The sequence below is a fragment of the Misgurnus anguillicaudatus genome, chromosome 11 (assembly GCF_027580225.2).
Source record: "Misgurnus anguillicaudatus chromosome 11, ASM2758022v2, whole genome shotgun sequence".
NCBI lineage: Eukaryota > Metazoa > Chordata > Actinopteri > Cypriniformes > Cobitidae > Misgurnus > Misgurnus anguillicaudatus.
The window spans coordinates 37,117,867-37,140,572 of record NC_073347.2 but is presented as its reverse complement, the minus strand read 5'-3'; the positions used below and the strand labels follow the sequence as shown (position 1 = coordinate 37,140,572).

General features: G+C 36.6%; 1 protein-coding gene across 1 annotated transcript in view; it reads right to left on the bottom strand.

The window, feature by feature from the left end:
* Nucleotides 1–22,706, bottom strand: part of eys (eyes shut homolog) — a 255,595-nt gene that overhangs the window by 114,688 nt on the left and 118,201 nt on the right. Inside the window, exons 21-25 of the mRNA XM_073873603.1 lie at nucleotides 16,539–16,635; nucleotides 11,726–11,833; nucleotides 9,925–10,070; nucleotides 4,278–4,449; nucleotides 2,828–2,906 (exon numbers count right to left, since the gene is read on the bottom strand). Coding sequence (XP_073729704.1) covers nucleotides 2,828–2,906; nucleotides 4,278–4,449; nucleotides 9,925–10,070; nucleotides 11,726–11,833; nucleotides 16,539–16,635 — 602 coding nt within the window. The remainder of the gene's footprint in view (nucleotides 1–2,827; nucleotides 2,907–4,277; nucleotides 4,450–9,924; nucleotides 10,071–11,725; nucleotides 11,834–16,538; nucleotides 16,636–22,706) is intronic.

Here is a 22,706-nt window from a genome sequence, read left to right as displayed (position 1 = left end):
GCCCTGGCCCATTACTGGCTACGCCCCTGAGTGTAACTAGCAAGAAAAACTGCTGAACTTACAAATGAATGTACAATTTAAGTATTTAGTACTTACAGGCAAGTGTTGGTTAATGACAGGTACTTATTATAGTGTACATATGATAACTAATATCAAACACTACTGTACTTACAAATTGTACAAAAATTGCAATTGTTTGAATCTAAATTCTGCTTGGTTATTTTTACCCCAATGCTGGGTAAATATTGGACAGAAGTAGGGTTGCAAAGGGGCAAAATATTTCCTGAAATTTTCCATGGGAACTTAATCTGGGAAATTGTGGAAATATTGCAAATTGGAAACTTAACAGGAATTTAAGGGGAATTATTTAGAAATGTATGGAAATGTAAATAAACTATATAATATATAAACATAAATAAATATTTTGTTTGGTCATTAGCAGACATGCATGCATTTGAAAATGGCGTCTTGACTGATTAACAGTAATTGTAACTTTAATGGATTCTTTTATTGAGTAACACAAAAACATAATAAACATTATTATAGTTATTATAATAATGCTAGCTTACATGTAGATATCTGGTTTACTGGCTAGCTAGTTAGCTACTGTAGAAACACATTTAGGTATTTGCTAGTTAAACTGTTTTGTTACAATGCAGCAAATGTGGCTTCTGTGGTAGTCAAGGCCTGGAAATGAAGGGGAAATTTAAGTGATATATGGAGTGAGTGTGTGTTTTTAAACACTACTGTTTTATGATCTCATGTTGTTGTACATTAGCTTACACACAGTACAAGGAAGTTATATGTGAATGCATGCAAAGAGGGACATTTTTACATAATTTTGTTTGCAGGATTTAAGAAATGATCTGTGCATGTTATGGAAGAATGTAAGTACGTGCAGTGGGTGTGGCTTCAATGGTTCTTCTGCTGCGTGCATGTTATAGGCAACTTTTGTCAAATTTCCAGTTTATTCCCATTAATTCCCATATATCCATGTTAATTCCTATATTTTCCTGTCATTTCCCATGGAAAGTTTCCAGTCTTGAAAATTCTCAAAATTTTCCAAGCCTAGACAGAACAGATGTTGGGTTAATAAATAAACCTATGTTGGGTTGTTTCAATGCAATGCTGGGTTTGTTTTAACTCATGGTTGGGTTAACAAAAACCCAGCATAGGTTTATTTATAATCCAACATGTGTTCTGTCCAGTATTTAGGGTTAAAAATAACCCAGCAGAATTTGGAGTGTTGTACAAACCTCCGATGAATTGTTGCATTAAGTACCTTGCTCAGGGCTACAATGATGTCTCACAGCTCACTGCTCAGACCGAGCAAGAAAACTTTCAGTTTATCCAGTCCAAACATCAAACCAGTTACCAGCCCTGACCTTATAACCACTACAGTACACCACCCAATAAAAACTAAATTTGTAGGGGTCACCGTAGCTGGAGTGCAATGCCTGAACCTTGCCCTGGGCAAACCACCTTTGTGATCATGGTGTCTCCTCTACTAGTGATGCAATACACCATCATCTTTACTGACTGTGAATGTTGAACCCTACAGCAGTGTTGAATCACCTCCAGAATCTGACGCATATAAGGTTAAAAACATGGACAAGCCTGACCATTGGCTTTAAATCAGTATATATACAAACATTTAAAGTACAAGTAGTGCACCACAACTACTGTATAGAAATGCTTACGTCAATGCTTCTATATTATGTATTTTTATTTAACAGGCTAATATGTGCATAATATCAGACACTATACAATGAAGTCTGATTCAATATCATTAGTGAATGTGCATTATATGTCTCTTTATACATCAAGAAAAATGGATCATATAACCCCTTTAATTGGAGGTGTTCATGTTTTGCACTGTAGATCTTGTATCCCTTATCATCAAAAGAAGAAATTACAGCAAACCTATCTAATTTGGTTTCACAACAATGCAAAGACCCCGTGTTGTGATTATGAGCACCCAATCCCCACAGCTCACGCAGTCCACTGTGGTAAACACTTTCCATAATAACCTCCACACTTACCGTACCAATCAACCATTGAACATATAATGCAAATCAACCTGCTTATACTTGAACCCTCATAAGTAAACCAATTCAACAGCTCAGTTTCATCAGCTCTATACCTCAGACATGCATGCATCAAAGCTCTTGTACACACTACTGTTTGTCCTGCGTGGTGCTGCTGTCTGTCCTTACAGTCATATATGACAGCTTCATGTTTACTGAATGAAATCTCATGCACTCACTGTCACTAATAAACCTTGAACTATCACAACCTAGAGCCTTTTATGTTTATAATGTTTACAATATACTTGCATATAAATATACATTCACTTATATGATTCTGTAAATAAGTGAATGCACAATGTCATATTTGCATCTCTACATTCTTCATCTGTATTTATTTCATTTAAAAATCAATAGCTTGCATGCTTTGGATAAAGTATCTGTCTATTGCATATATGTCAATGAAAATACATTAAACAACATGTACTTAAATCATTAAATTGCCTCAATTTGTACTAACTGGGACAGTTTTGAATAGCATGTTTGCTTTTTCCTCACACGGGACACAAGAGGATTAAGTAAGTATGTTTGCTTTAAAAAGACTGGCAAAGACTTATTTTTAAGTTTAATCTGGGAGGTTTATGCATAAAATACGAGTTTGGTTGGTAAAATACTGCACACATCAAAACATTTGCCCCACAGCCTTAACCCACAAGAAATGCAATAACCCACGTGCTATGAACTTATGAGATGCATGGGTAGCTGTTCGTTCTTCAATAAAGTAGAAATAAAATGCTTACATCAATGTTGATCTGGCATCCGTCTCCGGTCCATCCGACGTCACACAGACAGCTATACGCGTCAGCTTTATCCACACAACTGCAATGAAAGAAAAAAGATCATTTATATGCTTTGACATCTATAACTTTAGCATTCATTATTTATGAGTTATGACAGATGATTAAAGTTATTGCATAACCATAACCAAACACATTTACCTTCATAGTGAATTTTGACAGACACTATACAAAAATACACAGCAGAAGTATCGAAGCACAAAGTTTATATGATCATTTCTGTTTGAAGTGTCCTGCTTTACCATTTATATACTGATGCACATTTATTTACACAAACTTTTTTAGGGGTGAGCGGGGCACAAACTAAAATAGGGTTCAAGGCATCAATGTAACACATCTATTTTACACACACATACACAAGGTTAAGCGATCGGTTCTTTTGGTTAAGATATTGAACAAAGAGTGCTTTTAGAGGCATGAAAGTAAATTTCTTTGTTTTGTTTTTTTCTGAATTGGTGTACAACTAACCAAATCTTGTCTTATTTTCTAAAACATAGCATCATTTTGAAACATGTCAGAAACTCCTAGCAACTGTGCGTGTGAAGATCAAGATCACGCGTCAGCTCCGTATGGTCTGTACTGAATGAACTGCTCAGCTCAATGTTTAGAAGACAGACAACAGATGAGCATTTCATCAGAAAAAGCAAAACATGGAACTCGTGCAGCGGCGACACAGAAAGTGTACAGATGTGAAGCTAAGGTTCATCCAAACAGTTGCTAGATTTGTCGTATAAAAAAACCTAGCTAAAGTGGTCTAAAAGTCGCTAAATCTTGCAGTAACGTCAGCAACAGATGCTCTCTGAATAAGTAAACCCCACCCACTGATTAACATAGAATTTGCATAGAAGTTGACTTTGAAAATAAAAAACATAAAATACAAGAAAACATAAAATTATTGCACGAGCATTAATAAAAAAAACTTTTTTACATTTGCCTTTTAATTTTAATATTGGCAGTCTTGCCTCAAGATTGTAGTAAAAATGAAATGTCAAATCATTAATTGCATTTTTGCCAGGGAAGATGCATTATCACCTTGAAAATGAAATACTTTTCCACATATTTTGCATACATTTTTCTATAATGAAATTGTAAATCTAAAATGTTATCATTAATTAATTTATTTAAAATTGGCAGAACAAATCCTCCATATCAAAGCTATGATGGTTTTCTTCACATTCAGCACTGTATTGTAAAATCCAATTTTTAACTTTTAAATGACCAAAGTAAAGGAAACAGCTGGTAATGGTTAATTATGTGGTGGTTACTGAGTGCAAGCAGACTGACAAACAGGTAATTAGGAGCGATAGCAGGCAGATTTACTTGTTAAAAACACACAGAACGGCTATGATGACAATCACACACAGCTCTTTTCAGCTCAGTAAGATTAATGTACCTCCCATGAACACAAGGACTGGATGAGCACTCATCAATATTTCCCTCACAGTGATGGCCCGTGAAACCTCTGGAGCACACACACCGGTAACCGTTACGACCGTCAATGCATCTCCCGTTGAATCCGCAGGGATTAGATTTGCACTCGTCGATGTTCACTTCGCACCATGTACCTTTATGGAGAACAAAATCAAAGCTATATATATATTTAAGCACATCAAGCATTGGATGGTTGACATAAAATACTTTTGGGAAGTTGATATATTCGATTTTAAACAGAAATTCTGTTATAATTCTTATGTATGCACTAAAGGGTCCTCTCGGGTCCAAAGAAATGTACCCGACTCGAAATGACAGAATCAGTTATTACCAGAACCCAATGTGCATAAATCATATATTTTAAGAAAGACCCAACCCAAAACAAACCCGACAAAATTAGACAGAGTCCAACACGATCCAGTGGCAATTTTTTTAACCTAACTGGACCCAATGTAAACGGCACCGACGTGTGTACAGTCTGCAGCCCCGCACGCACCACTCAGACAGATTGAAATCGGCGATGGCCAATCAACCAATTTGACCCTTTACTCCATTTATTTTACTTTGTTATCTGTACCGCTTACAGTGTGCATTTAAAATTGATTGACAGGTCTGACTATCGCCTATTTCCAGTAACACAAAAAAAAACTTTCAGACTACATTGAATATTTGTGACCCTGTCTCTGAAATCACCCCAAGTCACACAAAATTACGTTCCTATAGTCACATAATTTTTTTGATTCTTTTTTGTGACACTGTCACGAATTTCCCCATTTTTCTTTTGTGATCGTATCACGAATTTCTGTTTACGTGTCATTGTCATAGATTGGTTCCTCAACTGTTTTGTCCTCTTGACCTCTTTCATTACCATTGTCGCTTCTGTTTAGGGTTAGATTTACATAAAATGACATCCTTACCCAAACTCAACTCTTACGCCAAGTGACGATGGTTTAAAATTTCGAAAATATTAAAAAATCAGAAAAAATAGTATAAATCAATACTTAAAGTGACATCCTAATGCAAACACCAAATCAAACTCTAAACCGAAGCGAAAATAGCTTGAAAATAGGAAAAGGCAGTTCAGTAACCAATACGTGACAATGACACATAAACAGAAATTCGTGATACGATTACGAATTTTGTGACAGTGTCACGAAAAATAATCATAAAATTACGTGACTATATGTACATAATTTTGTGAGACTGGGCAGCTGAAATCCATGCTAAAGTCTTATAATAAAGATGAAGATATGAAGACTATATTTTTAAACTATGTTTTTTACATGATGTAGGATGATTTATAAAAAGACTTCAGTTTGGTTTTCTCAGACTGGGTCATTTTTATTTGTCAAAATGCAGGAGCATTTTAAATACATTTGTCAAAAGGTTAATTATACTGTACAGTATGTGGTGAAAAGCTGAAAATGAAACTGAGCAGTTGACAGATTTTGTCTTAAACATTTAACTGAAGCCTGAATCTACATAAATAGAAAGATGAAATAACAACAAACAGCAATACTGTTAAAGCTACATTACTCCCTAACTTAAATGTATGACCCAGTGGTTGACGTAAATCCACTCCAAAAAGGTTCAGTAACAAACACCTTAATAGGTCATGATTTACCTGCAAACCCAGTAACTAGAAGAAGAGCCAGTTAAATCCTGAGGCAAGAAAGACTCGGCAGACACACCGAGACAGCATGACAAATGACGAAGATAAAAACGCGAGCCAAAGAGGCGCGATACTAAAGAGCAGACAGCCATTACTCTTCCCCCTGTAACTACACAAACAAATGGAGGCATTTCCAAAAGCCCACAGACATCTAAATAGAGAGCAAAACCCATCTTTTCCACCTTATAAATCATATGCAGATATTCCACGAACGTAAACCTAATTCACGCCTGACTACACGAATAATTCAGTAACTTCAGGGGCGAAAGCGAAGCCACGAGTCGCTAAGGTCACGCACTAACAGTAAATTAAAGCTTCATTTCAATTACTCTGTGCTCGATACACACCGAGCGAGTAAACAAAACGTTCACTCGTGGTATTTTTCCAACAAGAACTTTTCAACCTTTTTCCTTAGCACTGGTGTTTTTTCACGCTGAGCTGATTTGAAAAAGCGTAGATAAACAATGGTAGGAACTGAAATGTCTTTTAATTAAAGAGTTTTTTCCAATCGCTGTTGTTAATTCCCTTCATATTGACCTACTGTTTAAGCCCTAATGAATTTATTTCCCTGCGGCAGGCCATCTACAAACACGACGAGGAACTGTCGGTGGATTGAATGGGTATGAACTGTAGAAATCTCATTAACCCCAAAACACGACCAGAGATATTTTGTCTCTACGTGACAATGGTTCTCGGCAAGATGCTTTTTGAAGACAGCCGTCAATCGACAGATTCTTATCTCACCGGTACAACACGTCACAAAGGCCGGAGATCTTCGGGAAGATACGGTATATGTACCTGCTTCACACGCTTCACGGACAATAGATTTACACCATCAGCGCTCCTAACAAGATTATACAAACCCTCTTAATCTGCATTTCCTTGTCTGATTTGACAAATAACTCATGGTTCCATTTGACTTAATAGAATATGAGAAGCCATGGAGGGAAGAGATTATAAAGCTGTCGGGTTAATCCTAATGTTGGCTTTCTTAAGGGTGCTCACTGTACTCATGGGAGAAGTGAGAAAGATCATATAATCTCCACCTCCGCTCCTCAATTACTCCTCTCTGCAGGAACTTCTCAAATCCACAGCCAGTTATCAGATTTGCTGTCCAATGGGGGATGAGAAGCGCAAAAGGCCAAAGAAAGAAAAACACACAGCACAGAGAAGATGAGCAAATTCGCATACTGAAATACAGTATGTCTGTGTGTAGTGATGGTTATTTTTTACACTTGTCGATCTCCTATTGGTCACATCCTCATATTGGTCACGTCCTCACATGATGCGATTTTGCAGATCAGAGTTCACCAGACTTGAACTTTGGAATACAATTTTTTTTGCAGGAGTTTGCGTTTCTGGTCTACTGGATTTGCATGCGCATGAATGGAAGTCAATGGAAGGAAAAGTCTAGTGTGATCGTGACATTATGCATGAAAACTCCAGAAAACCAGACAACTCAATAAAAAGGTAATTTTAGGTGTCTGAACCTAATCTGCAAGTGAAGCTCATCTGCAACCTAGAACTCAAAACCCGCCTACAAAATGATGAACTGTGCCACGCAAATTGCATTTGGTACCAATTTGGTGGATGCATTAGTTAACCTATTTGCACAATTCCTAGAGTCACCCGGGTGTGAAAACATGTGAAAAAGTTTCATAACACATCCCAACCAAAGAGTCATCAATCCAGGGCACAAATGCAGATGGGCTTCATATATCTAGGGTAAGACCACAGGCCCAGCTGAAACAACCGCAGCTACTGTGTAGGTTTCCAAGGTTTGTCGTTACATAATAAAATAATAAATGCAACCGAGAGGCATTACTTTCAGGATTTATTCGCCTTTGTTCACGTAAAGCTCCCCTCAAAATGAAAAGCATTCAAAGAGAAAAAATGACGAACGTGCCCTATTATACGCCGTGACCACGCAACACACGTTTTCAATTTAAAAATCATTTGGCAACAGATCAGCCATAACGTGCCGTCAGGCGGTGCATATATGGCTTTTTGTATCTTTGATTTAGGCTTTCTTGAGAAGTTGGGTTGCTGCTACACTTCTTATTAGGACAACTATTTCCTGTGAGCCCCAGTTGGCTGAACCAATCCAGAAAATATCCTCTGGTCTGAGCTCTCTGGGGACACGTCGGTTTCCTCAGATGAGCTCAGAGCTGAGAGGAAAGTAATGACTGGTACACGACAGAGAAGGGCCTGATAATAAAAGAGGCTTCTGTGGGGAATTAGGACCTGTGTGTCGACCTGAGCTCTCCCAGGAGTTTCTCTATCCTTTGAGATTTCGTTCTTCTCCCTAGGCACGATGAGGATAAATTGATGATGCGGTAGGAAAGACAAATGAAATTAATCTTCAAGCTGTCTGATGACCATTGAGATAAGAGAAAAAAACAGCACTCATTTCTGAGTGAACTAAAACATGATGTGAACTCATTAGCATTCTTATCTATTTATTATGTATTAAAACTTACACTTGCAATTAAGTAATGATTTATATTTAAGATGTTTTGATTGCATTATAATAAATTATATCAACTGGTAAAGCATTGGGTTATCAACACAAAGATCAAGGGTTCAAACCGTGGGAATTAACACATGTACTAATAAAAGATACACATACTGATGTACAGACTGAATGCATTATAATACTGAATGTATTTTGATAAAAGCATCTTCCAAACACATCAATGTAATGTAGTGTAAATATATATCAACATATTTTAATTAGGACTGTATATATATTGTTTATCATTTAATGTTGCTGTAGAATATAAAACTATATTTATGTAGGCATAGATGAATAAAAAGAGTTCTGTACGGTAATGATATATCATTAGGCTCAAACAGAATTGTTTCTTCCTTCTGTAAACCTTGTGTATGCAAAAGAGCGCTGAAAAACAGACCGATCTCAACATATACTGAAAGTGACGTTACAGTCCAGATGTACGCCACAACATTAAAGTACACACTAAATTAATTACAATGTTGTTACAACACTAAAAACAAAGTTGTGACTGTTGAGTTAGCATTATATGCTAATTAATGCTATATGCTAACGTTTAGGTTGAAGTTCTACTATTGACATTACAGTTACGTTTTGCAGGTCCATACTGAAAAAAACACAAACTTACCACTCAGAAACATCCATTAACAATCTCCAAACAATTGATTATTCAGATTATTCAAAATCTGTTTATTCATCTGATACAGACTCAAACATAAGATCTGTTTACACACACACACACAGAGCTACTGAAGGAGAAACAGCCAATCACAGCAGAGCTCAACATTACTATTCATGACCCTTTCAAATAAGATTATAATAGACCATTTCATTATAAAGGGAAATCCCAGGGTTGTAAATGGACATGAAAAACTGACTCTGGATCATTTCTGCACTTAATAAAGACACAAACCTTCTACGTAGATATCAGATACCAATTTAACAGATTATTACAATGCATTCTTTGGCACCTTTAAAGGTTTCAAAATTCTAAATGTGACAAATCTTCCAAAAAGTGTTCAGATTTTATACCTTTAAAGTCATACATAAGCAAAAAAAGTTACATTTTACTGTAAAGTTAAGTGTATGTAAAAAGAGCATGTACGCTTTACGTACCAATGCATATGAATACGAATGAGATCACCCTCTGGGTAGAGGAAACAGTGGCAGAAAAAGAGCAGTCTGAAGATGAACAAATTCTGGATTCAAATGCAGAAGATGAAGTGTAAGAGACTCAAGGTGAAAACTGTGTGTTGCTATATGTGGGAGTGTGAGATCTCATTAATGTGCTGATGAGCTATATGTGTGTTCCAACCAGCCAGAAACTGTCAAGCCGGAGGTAGAGGAGTTCACGTGGATACGATAAGCCCCCGTTTCTCTCATTGATTTTGTGTCTTAGGTCGGGGCCGTGCATGGGGGACGTACCTGAAAAGCCGTCAGGGCAGACACATATGAAGCCCCCGGGCATGTTGATGCACACGCCGTCATGGAGGCAAGGGGAAGATTCACACTCATTCACATCCAGGTTGCAAAATGGTCCAAAGTATCCCGGGACACAGAGACATCTGAAACTGGAAATGCAAAACAGAGCGGAGCAGATTGGTCAAGCAAAGATAAATATTTAAAATTTTAGCAAACAGCTTCTGCAAATGCCATTAATAACATGTATTATTATTATTATTATTATTATGGATAAACATTTTAACATTAGGCAATTACATACATTGCTTTAAAGAGGACATATCATTAAAATTCGACTTTTTCCATGTTCAAGTGCTATAATTCCACAGTGCCTCTATCAACTTAGAAAAGGTGATAATGATCAACCAAGTAACTTTTTGGTAAACCATTCCCCTTTGTGATGTCACAAGGGGATCATATTTTAATAATACTGCCCCTTAATCTTTAATATCCAACCACGGCACTGCCATTTGAAAGACAGAGAGAAAATAATTCAGCACAATTGAGTTTTAATTTCAATTAACCACCATTATGATGATCAGTGTTTGCATTTCTTCAGCTTATTCGGATTTTAAAAATGCCAAATTTTTGCTCCTTCAAAGTGGCAATTTTAACATCTTATAATAAATAATCTATATGACATTTTGAGCTAAAACTTCACATATGTTCACATATTTACATCTTAAAAAGTCTTATCATTTGTTCTCTTTAAATACCAAAAAGCCTGTGAGACTGCACATTTTAAATTCTTGTGATTCAGCATCCTATCAAAACAATCAGAATAAAATGAATCAAAAAGCTCAACTGACTGAAGGGAAAAGGTCTGATTGATAGCAAAAATATTTGGAGTTTGTTTGTGATTCATGACCGCGCCTAGTGCTATCACTGGACAAAATGATTGACAGGTTGATTTCCTTCCAATATTGTTTTAAATACCCTGTCACCCTTCAATCAGAAGGACTTGACCAGTTCAGCATCTGTCATCGCTCATATTTTCCTTTAAATATGACATCATTTGTTGCAGGGATGTTTTGCTTTAGTTTTGCCATAATTCCAGACTCATTCGTTATGGAAAAATCATGCTTGGCGTAACAAACAATTTAAAGCGAGCACACATCAGTAAGCTACTATTTTGTCAGTTAACTGCACAAAGACAAAAAAGCAACTGACAACATAAGCAGGATAAAAGAACTCGGCTGAAAAAGACGTCAACCACGGGGCTCGCGAGTCCTGTAAAGCCAACCATCCTACGTCAAACAAGAGCTTGTGTAAGAGAGCCAGAAAAACGGAAATCCCTTAGATGAAAGCAATTCCAGAGGAACGCTGAGAGCACGCGATCACGTGGGAGTCCGTACATGATGGAAGACGAAGCCCAGACAAACCATTTAGGACTCAAATTGGCCCCAGGATTCCTCTGCCCAACTTCGCCGAGAGCGGCCCTGGGGCTCCCATTAAAGCACAACGAGCAGAGACTCCAGCAGAGGAAAACCAATATACACAGACGTGATGTTAACCTGCTGAACTATTCCCTCACTTGTGTTTAGACCAGCAGCTTTTATATGTCAAAAATGAAAAAAGACCTCTTATCCAAACCAGAGCACTTTAGACAATAACACCGGCTACTATCAAACTTGTCTCATTTTTCCGCCGTCTAGTAAAAACAAATGGTTCAGAGAGGATACACGGGCCCTTACATCATCATCAATTTATGGGGGTTGCGGTACAGGGCGAAGAAGCTGAACAACAGCGTTGCCATGATACTTGCCCGTTCTCAAGGTCTTGGCAGACGCCTTTGTTCTGGCAGGGGTCGGAAGTGCACTCATCGATGTCTTGCTCACAGTGTTGGCCTGAAAAACCTGGCTCGCAGAAACAGCTGCATGCAAATGACAGAGAAAGAATCATTTCATACTTTTGAAAAACAATCTACATCAATGCTAAACATAGGGAAAAGTGTTAAAAAAGCAGTTGGACGTGTGACAGAGTATTCATGTGCTGTATGTGTTCGTACTAGGGGTGTAACGGTTCTCGGTAAAGGATCGAATCGTCCCGTTATCCTCCTACGGTTCGGCATGCAGGTGCAACGTGTTTGATTCGACCACGCATTTCTAATATTGTTCGGTGAAAAAACAACCTCTAATATATGGTTCTGAATAAGCTATGCATGTGTTTACGTGTTAGTACCTGTCCAATCAACTCGTAGTATGCAAATCTGTCAACCTCACAGTTCCTCTTCACATGTTTGTGTGTTGTGGACCGTTTAGTGCAGCAAGTGAAGGAGAAAAGCTGCTAATAAAGGCACCACCAGCTTCATTTAAGTCTACTGCAGCAGCGATACCAGGGTGTTGTTTATAGCACGTGATCGCAAGTGAGACTGAAACAGCAAACACTGCCTTCTGTGTTTAAATGTTAACAAACTAATCTTCTTGCGAAAAAACTTTAAGATAGTGGCATATAATATAAAAAGTAAGCCAGTGTTCTAAGCTATTTTATGTTCATTTTAAAGTGCACTGTTGGTACATGTAGTATAATAATGCAAGTGCTCTTAAGTGAAAATGTTGATTTTGGCAAAGGTTAAAAATTGCTTAGGTTTTTATTTTTGTAAAGAAGCCTGTTGTGACCAAAGTGTTAGGTGTTTGAAACCAAATAAACAATTGTATTTTCTTTGAATTTGACAGTAGCCTTTTTGTCCCCATAAACATACACACACCGAAACCGTGACCCTAGAACCGTGATACGCACCGAACAGTGAGTAATTTGAACCATTACACCCATAGTTTGTACATGTTTCAGAAAGTTTTTTTCAAACATGCGTACCCGTTACGCACCATGGGTAGACATTACAAGCATGACCGCAGGCGACTGCTTTGTTTTATATCAAGACTCAACAATATCACGTAAGAAGAAGTGTGTTTTTGGATGTAAGGAGAAGAAAGCCTTGTTCAGCTTTCCAAGTAAGTCAGCATTATGGAAACAATGAATATACGAGTTTGCTTATCCGGGGTAGCAGCTGAGTTTTGGGTGTGTGTTTGTTTAACACTAGATTATGTTGAAAAGTCCCAACCGGGTCATAAAAAGTGGCAGGTGGTAAATAAGATGTTAGCAATTGGCACATAAGTCCATATAATGTAAATGACACAAACATGTAGTGAATGTAGTTAGAATCCAGAAATAGTGGGTTTGTGTTGCTTGCTCTTGATTTGCTACGTCCGCAGGGGGTCTTGTTTTTTCTGGAACATTTGCTAGAGCTAATCTGTCTTTTATAAATCTGATAAAGACTCTTCAGAGATATGAAGGATGTAATACTACTCTACAGATTAATATGAGATGAGCAGAAACAGCTGTGTTATGGGAGCTTTAAATATGGTAAAGCGTTGCAATCCATACAGGTGTGCGTGTGTGTTTCATTCTGCATAATTACGTGAAAATATAATCTTGATATCTTTAATATTGACTAGGGATGGGACGATTACCGGTTTTACAATTAACCACGATAAAATGTCCTGGCGGTTAGTATTATCGTTTAAAATGTAATTATCATTACAACTATGTTTGATTGCCGTGATTTTGAAAACTTGAGGTACATCCTGTCCAGCCAGAATCAGTTTGACGCAGGCGCTCACATGCAACATAGTTTTTTGCACAAGAAGGCATTTAAGAAATAATGTATTGTATTCATTCATGGTAAACGTATTAGACAAATTTATTTATTTTTTTACCACAGAAATAATTTCAGGCACATGAAATATGAAATTGTGATTCCATGGTAATATTGATAACCGTGATCACTATAATCATGATATGAAATTTTCATACCATCCCATCCCTTACCGACTGAGTAAGATCATGATGAACATTGAAATCAATGAATAAAATCAATAATGAGTGAAATCAAACTATGATGCTCCTAATCTCAAAGTTTGATTATGAGGCTTTAGCCAGAAATGAAATTCTCTACAGAGAAGATACGCTGGCTGATCTTTAGGATATAAAGGATACACTATTAAAAATAAAGGTTCTTAAAAGGTTTTTCACAGCGATGCAATAGAAAAACCATTTTTGGTAGCTTAATGAACCTCTTTTAATAATCTAAAGAAACTTTACAGCAACAAAAAGTTTTCTCAGATATTAAAGGTTCTTTATGAAACTATTTAGTCAAAAATTGTTCTTCTATTGCCTGGTGAGGTACCTTTATTTTTTTAAAGTATATATTCATAAATGTATGTCATCTCTATTTTGCTAAACAACGTTCCAGACACTGGAGTAAAAACATCATGTGGACAGATGCACTGAAATGGATGTTTCTGATAAATATAGAGTTTATGTCTGGAAAACGAACCCTAAAACCTCAGCAGAGCGGCAGGGAGTGAACAGCTTAAGGCAAAGCAACTGAGCTGCAAAAGCAGAAGTCAAGGCAGAGCTTTGACCTCAATTCAACTCAAATGCGGTGCCATGATCCGAAACGGCCATTCCAGCATGACAAAATCCACTAGTTAACAAATAAAAGGAAGCTTACTTTCATGACCTGGATTGGTTTTGTTATTTTGCCATTTATTTATCATTAAAGTTAACTTGCAAAATTTGTAGTGTGTTAAATATTTGATGCATTTGAGCTCAAATGCAAAAGCTGCTAAACGAAACCTCTCTCAAAAATGATATTGACCGAATGCTCTGGGCATGTATTACACAGCATGTGAAGCCAAAGTACTTTGAGGACTTTTGAGGATAAAAATTGTCTTTAGGATGTCATCTAGGAGGTTTAGTGAATATATTAGTTTATTGTCCTTTTACATTCATAGGACAATGCCTGAAGACTTTTTAAAAAAAGGATAATTTTGTACTTTGCATGTACTGTACTACATTTGTGCAAAATAAGGCATTGCAATGACTAATAACTGTTTCTTTGCCATTACAGTGAAAATACTGAACTTAAACATAAAGGGCTCTATCTTACACCCGGCGCAATGCCGCGCAATGCGCGACGCAAGTGTCTTTCGCTAGTTTCCACCCTAATTTTCACGTTTAGCGCCGCGTTGTTTAAATAGCAAATGCATGTGCGCCCCCTTTGCGCTCATGGGTGTTCTGGTCTGAAAAACGAGGTGTGTTCAGGCGCATTGTTGGCGCGTTGCTATTTTGAGGCAACTAAAATAGACTACGCCATTGACCAACAAAAACCTGGTCTAAAGTCTAAAGTCAATGGCGCAATATGTTTTATGTTATTTAAAGAGCGCATTAGTAATATGCGCCTAAACGGGAGGACAACGCGGGTTTGCTTATCACAAAGTACATAAATGCGCAGCAGCACAAAAATGCTTTTAAATATGAAAGATTAAAGGATTGAATTTAAGAGATTATTATTGAGTCTCTTGGACATATTTATAAATGGGGACTGATTATGAGACGTTAAAAGGCGCAAAGAGCTGCTTTACCTGCAGCCTGATAAGTAAATAAATGCTTTGCTTTAAACAAATGCGTCTGTTTTTAAATGTTTTTTTTTTTAAATGCTACCTCGCGGATTTATTGTATATGATGACTCTGTACCTGCGGATATGGCGAGATGAGAAACATTTGTAAGTAATGCTTAAAAAAACTCTTTGCTAAAAAAACGCTGTCCAAAGTGCTGAAACGTGAGGAGAGCCGTTTGTAATTTCTTTATCTCCTGTTTGTTACAAATAAAGTATTTTTAGAGTACAAACCTTATCTTACATACTTGTAAATTATTTTTTTATGATATTGGATAGCCATACATTTAAAGCAATTACAAGCCTGCTTTTTACTACCATGACTAAAAGAAAACGGGTTTTAAAGGTTTTAATAAAAAAATAAAAATTTCAATATAAGGGAAAAACAACACAAATATTTAACATTAAACTTAAACTGGGGATCTTCTACCTCCGCTTAGTTTTTCAGTTTACAAAGTCCGTCATCTAAATAGGGATTAGACATAGCGCCAGCGCAACTTGCTTTTAAAGGGAATGAGAGCTGTGACTCTCATTGGTTTACTGCACGTTACGCCCAAAATACTCCCATTACAATAGGACCTACCCTTTTCGACCATGCGCTCAGCGCAAGAACGATTTTTCTCGTCGTTAAATTAGCAAAAGTGGATTCGGACACGCCCATTTAGACGTTGCGCTGTGCGCTTTAGACAATGCGCTTAGATCGTTAAAATAGGGCCCATAGTGTCTAATACAAAATCAAAGGGTTTTGCATATGAACTTTATAAATATCATATTGTTTGAGTAAACCTCAACAGGTCCGGTTTCAAGACACGTCAAGTTGTTGTTTTTTACAAATTCAGTGTACAGTATGCTTTGTTGATTTTATTTTGCACAAGTTTTCACAAACAAAATAACAAATTCTGTCATTTTTACTCATCCTCATGTTGAGCCAAAATAATTCCCGTCCCTACATTAGAATAACAGCAGGTTTGACATGACAATATGTTGACTAAATAATCACAAAGTTTCTTTTTTGGGCAAACTGTTCCTGTAACACATTAAAGGGCCAACGCTCAGCATATCTGTTCTAAGTAAAACAAACACAACAGAGAAGTAAAATTAGTCAAAGGCAACAAAAACCTGTAACTGTTGACCCCATCCACACAATGGCCTTGGTTCTGACAGGGCTTGGACACGCAGTCATCGGTATCAATTTCACAGCGAGTTCCCTCGAAGCCTGCAAGACAGATGAGATGGTCATGGATCAGTAAGTCTCACTGTTCCCTGAAAGCGTTAGGATCAATGATAACAAAGGCCCTCGGTGAATGGCATCTTAATGGAAGCGTGCACCTCCCTGTGGCCCATCTCATCTGCCAGGCCCCGCGCTCCAGGCGTCTCCTCCGAGGGCCCGAGCGGCTCTAATAATACCTCTGTGCCTCCGCAGATTAGGCTGAGAGCTTGTGGTGGAAGTGTGGAGAGGATCTTGTTAAGATTGGGGGAGATGAAGGAGGTGAAGTTCAGGAGCCTCTTTGGTCGTGTTCATTACGGGGATGAGGGAAGGGGGGTATAATCAGCTCGGCACTCTCGTTGGGAGAAAAAAGGCCTTCGGAGACGAGAATATTTTGCCCGTCTTCTGCTTGCCGTGAAGCTTTAGAACCAGATACTTTCCACCTATGATTTTCCCACCTATAGATAAAACGCTTCTTTAAAAAGGCATTTATATAGAAGTACAGAAGTACGTACAAAAGCCATAGCACTTAATTTAATCCTTTAGAAACCTTCCCTTTTACCACTCTCTTTGTTTAGTTGTGAGAGCAGGTGCTATGCAACAGCGGATAGACGGAAAGAAAACCGTCAGCATTATGCATTACCCGCTAATGTTTTTAAAAGCCTAATGAGCTTTGATTTCATTTGTAGTCGACCCTGAATATATTTACAGTTCCAGTAAGCACACTTTATTTTGAACACAAATCAGCACATCTGTCTCATCTCCTCCAAAGCACTTTAAAGCACGAGGTGGTGTATTCCCTTAGAAATGACTAATATCAGAAACAATTCAATGGCAGATGAGCAGTAAGGCAAATTTCTTTATAACACATGCCATGAATCATTCCCTGTGTTCTTGGCATCAACACAAGAAAGTTAATTTAAGGTCAAGTGTTACTACACAAAATATCATTATTCATCTATATACATTATTTAAAAGATGTTCATGTTAAATCTTTGCCATGAATAAGAAAATGCAAAAAAAAATTGTTGCAACAATATTCTAATAATTTTGCAACCAGTCCAACTTATATGGAGGATGAAAAATGACTTAAGTATATATAAATACACAAATGCACGAATGCATGAATGAATGCATGAATGTAGAAATGAATAAATAAAAAATACATAAATGCAGAAATAAACAAATAAATAAATACATACATAAATAAATGTAGAAAAACATAAATAAATAAATGTAGAAATGCATCAATAAATGTAAAAATTTAAAAGTTGATACTTTTGACAAAACATTTATTTATTTATGTCAGCATTTATTTATTTCTGCATTTAATGAATCCTTATTATGTATTTATCTATGTATTTCTACATTTATTTATGTATGCATTATTATTCATTTATTTCTGGATTTATGTATTTAATAACATATTTATTTTTTGGATTTCTGCATTTATTTATGTATTTATTTATGCATTTATATATTTATTCATTTATTTATTTATATACACTTCTGATTTTAGTCCTCCATTGTATGACTTATCAACCTCACCTTTTATGAGAGTATTGGGTCTGTGTGTACAGTACAATATCAGGTGAATTAAATACAGCTGGCATTTGTACAAGATGAAGTGTCAATCATAGCCTTGGCTGATCTCTACTGGGAAAATCTGGAATGTCAATGCATAAGCAGCGGGAACACAAGAGTGGGAGCAGAAGTTCTTCACTGTTGAGCTATAAACCTGTGGCTTACACAAATGTTCCTGCACTCTTTCCCAGCATCCTCTGTGCACCCTATGAAGACATGCAGGTAATCCCTAAGACAAACCATCCCTACAAAGTCAATAAAAACAAGCTTCAAATATAGCTACAGCAACATACAGTATGAAGTCTGGATGTTTCATCCTCTGTTGGGAAACCGAGAAACAAGAAAACATCTAGCCATTTTATAGCATACTGGTAATATTTGGTAGCTCATTTGATTGAGCATTGCTGTTCAAAATCATGGGTTTAAAAAAAGCACTGTATAGCCTAACTGGATAAAAATTTGTAGACAAAATTCATAAATGTTTTTTTTTTGTTGTTGCAATTTTCAAACCTCTATCAAACATGTACATGCATACATCACCAAAGGTTTATTATTGTACTATTAATGTACATGCATACAATTAAAAGTTTATTTTAGAACAGATGGGTGTCAAATAAACTCTCAGATATCAGTTCATATTTAAGCAATATCGCTCGAGTAGGAGTGTGATATAGCTCTATATCATCACAGCTGTGATTAGGCCAGAGGCACGAGGCCGTAGGCCGAGTGCCGGAAAACTAAAACAAGAAAACGACAACGGAGTTATTTTAAAAGCCTCTTTGTTTGAGACCTACTTCTTCCGCCACGGATTTGAGGGCGGCCAGAATGACAGGTAACACTTTCGGCTGCTGTGAATCTCATAATAACTCAATGGACGGAAAAGCCGTTACTTTATATTACCGTTTCTTGGTCACAAAGTGTAGTTTTAAGATTAGTTCAGTCGAGAATGTATATGTGTTATATTTAAATCTGCAGTCGATTAGTAAAGATAGCGCCTGTTTGAACGTTTGCTTAGTGAGATTCGGTACGAATGAGAACCAAAGCATGAGCGGACGTCAGTGTTCACTCGCCCCGCTGACCACCGCCCTCTCTGGGCTACATCTCTGAAAGGGATTCCCCGGCTCTCATGTTGGCCTTGTTTGTTTATGATCGTCAAAATGAGATCAAATCAGCAGTATTTGGTGTCATGATCAAACTATTACTTTTTTTTCATATTTAGTGTCTTTTGTGTTGTTATTGTTTTGGCGTGAGGTAAAAGTTAATAAAACTATACTTGTATAATGTTACTATTGGTTTCCCATTTACTCTTAACGCGATACGAGCACTCGATTAATATTAAACTTTGTTCTTGTCAGTACTATATAAAACTGTTTTTTATAAGTGTCAGAGAGATGTTTTTGCATGCTGCTTATAAATATACCAGTGGCGATATCTCATAACATGTTTTAATAGTCACGTCGGGATTAAATAAATGATCAATGTCCACATTTAAAAGCTGCGGTGCTTACCTGCAGTTCCACGGTGTTTTCGCGTTCTGATAAGAGCAACCCATTCTCACCAAAAAGCGTACAAATGACACACAGTGTGATTATCGTGCAATAGATACGCCAAATTCCGATTTTGCGTGCATATGATACGCCAGTCCTTCCCATTCACTTATATGGCGAATCGTTTTGTGACGTTTTATTTATTGTTTTCTCATTTGTTTTCTGTTTTTTTACCATTTTCGCTTGGGTTTAGGGTTAGAACAACTTTTTATTATATAAAAATGACATCCTAACCCAAACCCCAACTCTAACCCCAACTCCAAGCGACCATGGCTTAAATATAGATAAAACATGGAGAAACCTGTATATTAAATAACCTGCTTAAACAAATGTGAAATCTAACCCTAAACCCAAGATAAAATGGTAAAAAAACAGAAAACAAATGAGAAAACAATATATAAAACGTCACGAAACGATTCGCCATATAAGTGAATGGGAAGGACTGGCGTATCATATGCACGCAAAATCTGAATTTGGCGTATCTATTGCACGATAATCACACTGTGTGTCATTTGTACGCATCTTGGTGAGAACGGGTAGGATAAGAGATATAGCTCCAGAAAAAAGTGTGTTTATATTCCTCTTTCCAAGTGTTAATCGTACACACGATGTGACAAGACATTACTCCCATTAACTTTAACGTAACATCCAAGAGCGCTGATCTTTGACGGAATAATAACTTCCGATTGGGATTCACCGACTAATTTACGAGCTAGTGAACTAATAAGACACACGGAGAGTGTTTAAAAACAGCGCGTCTGTGTTTTTCCATTCAGAGATGAGCCTGCTTAGGACCTCCATTCACTAGGTGGCGGAATGATACGAAAGGTGAAGCGGTTACTGTGCCGTTATCAGTACAATATCGCATAGCTCTTAGCCAATCAGATTCGAGAACCAGAAAGAACTGTTGTATAATTATCCATATTCCACATATAATACTACAGGATAATAATTGATCAACAGTAGTTGACAGCTTTTTATTTAACTATTTGATTAAAGATGCATTAAACATTTTGCAGCTTTGATAATAATTTAAGGAGATTCTAGAATCTATAATAATAATTTCTAGCTTACATCTTTTAACAAAGCAAATAACCAGATATTTTTAGTGAAAGTGAGTTTACCGTGCGCGCACGTGGATATTCTTTAAACTTTAAACCGAAGGGTCATTAACTAGCTGGATTAATTAATCAAGGTGAACTACTGCTATTTCTATTATTAACAAACTTTATAAATAACTAAGATTTATGAATGCGGTCTTAAAGCAACAGCATACTGGTAATTAGCCTCCGTTCGTGGTCATCCATCTGAGTGACACAAGCAAAAAGAGGGCCAATGCTAAATATTTATAATCACCGGTGAACATGCACGGGGAAGAATGAGCTATAGGCCAGATTTCAGCACAAAGGCCAATTGTGAGGCAAAACACAAATGACAGTTTGGAATCTAATTAACAGATAAATGTTTTGTTTTCCCAAAAACTCTATTTGAACTATTTGCATTGTTTTATATACCCGAAATGTGTGCTTCTTGGCCTCAATGGGCCAGTGTTAACAAGTGATAATGTTTTTTGTCATTTTTCATTGCATATTATTAGAAACTGTTTATTGTAGTTATTAACATCAGCCTTATGCATTGTTGCTGTGTGTCTCTTTCAATGAGGTCATTAAGAGGTAACAATATAAACATCGAAATCGTGTAACTCTGGCCTTGTTACACCGCAAATCTTGATGCCCAATTCTGATTTCTTGACTATATCAGATTCCCCCCCCCGATTTTTTATAATTTTTTCGTGATATTATTATGAATTTCCGCACTTTTTCATGATTTTATATCGAATTCCTGTTTTTGTGTGATTATCAAGTATTGGTTACTCAACAGTTTTGTCCTATTTTCTTACCATTTTCGCTTCGGTTTAGGGTTAGATTTACATAAAATGACATCCCTACCCAAACCCAACTATAACCATAACACCAGGCGACATATAAAAAATGAATCAGAAAAAATAGTATAAACCAATATATAAAGTGACATTCTAATGCAAGCACCAAATCTAACACTAAACCGAAGTGACAATGGTTTAACAATAGAAAAAAAACAGTTGAGTAAACCAATCCGTGATAATCACACAAAAACAGGAATTCATTATTTGATCACGAAAAACGCGTAAATTCGTGATATCACGAAAAAAGAATAAAAAATTATGTGACTATATCACGAAACCTCATGAGACTGGGTAGCATTATCAGGGATGTGCAGGTGAGGATTTTTTTCACCTTCTGAACTTATTAAACACACCGCATATTTTAAACAAAATTATATATTTGGCAAAGATGTTCAAAATCTGAAGATTACCTTTGATTTTTAAAGTTAGATTATTGACTGTTTCCATTTATTAAATAAAATAATTTTTAAAATATTTGTTCATTATTATTCTTAAAGAAAACTCAACACCAATAAAATGGTACAAGGACAAACTTGCTTATATTAAACAGCTTGTTTTCTTAAAAAACTAATTCTACGGATGGTATCTGCATTCTAACACAAATAAATAAAATACATAATTTTCCATTCGAATGCCTAGAACAAAAACTAATAGACGGAAAACATTTTACCCCCAGATTTTTTTAAACAATTGATTGGTTTGCGTTTTTTTAATCAATATAAAACTACAACAATATAAAACATGGACAAATTCGCCTAATTTAAGGAAAGAAATTAATCACTTTTGTATGATTTCCAACTTTCACATTCACATGAATTTTGTAAATCAGGAAATGATTTACACCATATGAGTGCAGTATAATTTAACTATGATCATGTGTGCGGTGCTGGTCTCATTATCCTTTTTGCCCCACAGAGAGCAAAATATTTCAGTCGACCGTTCATGCATTTAAGAGGCACTGAAATTCTGATTTGGTCCGGTAGGTACCGGCCATAAAGGCAGGT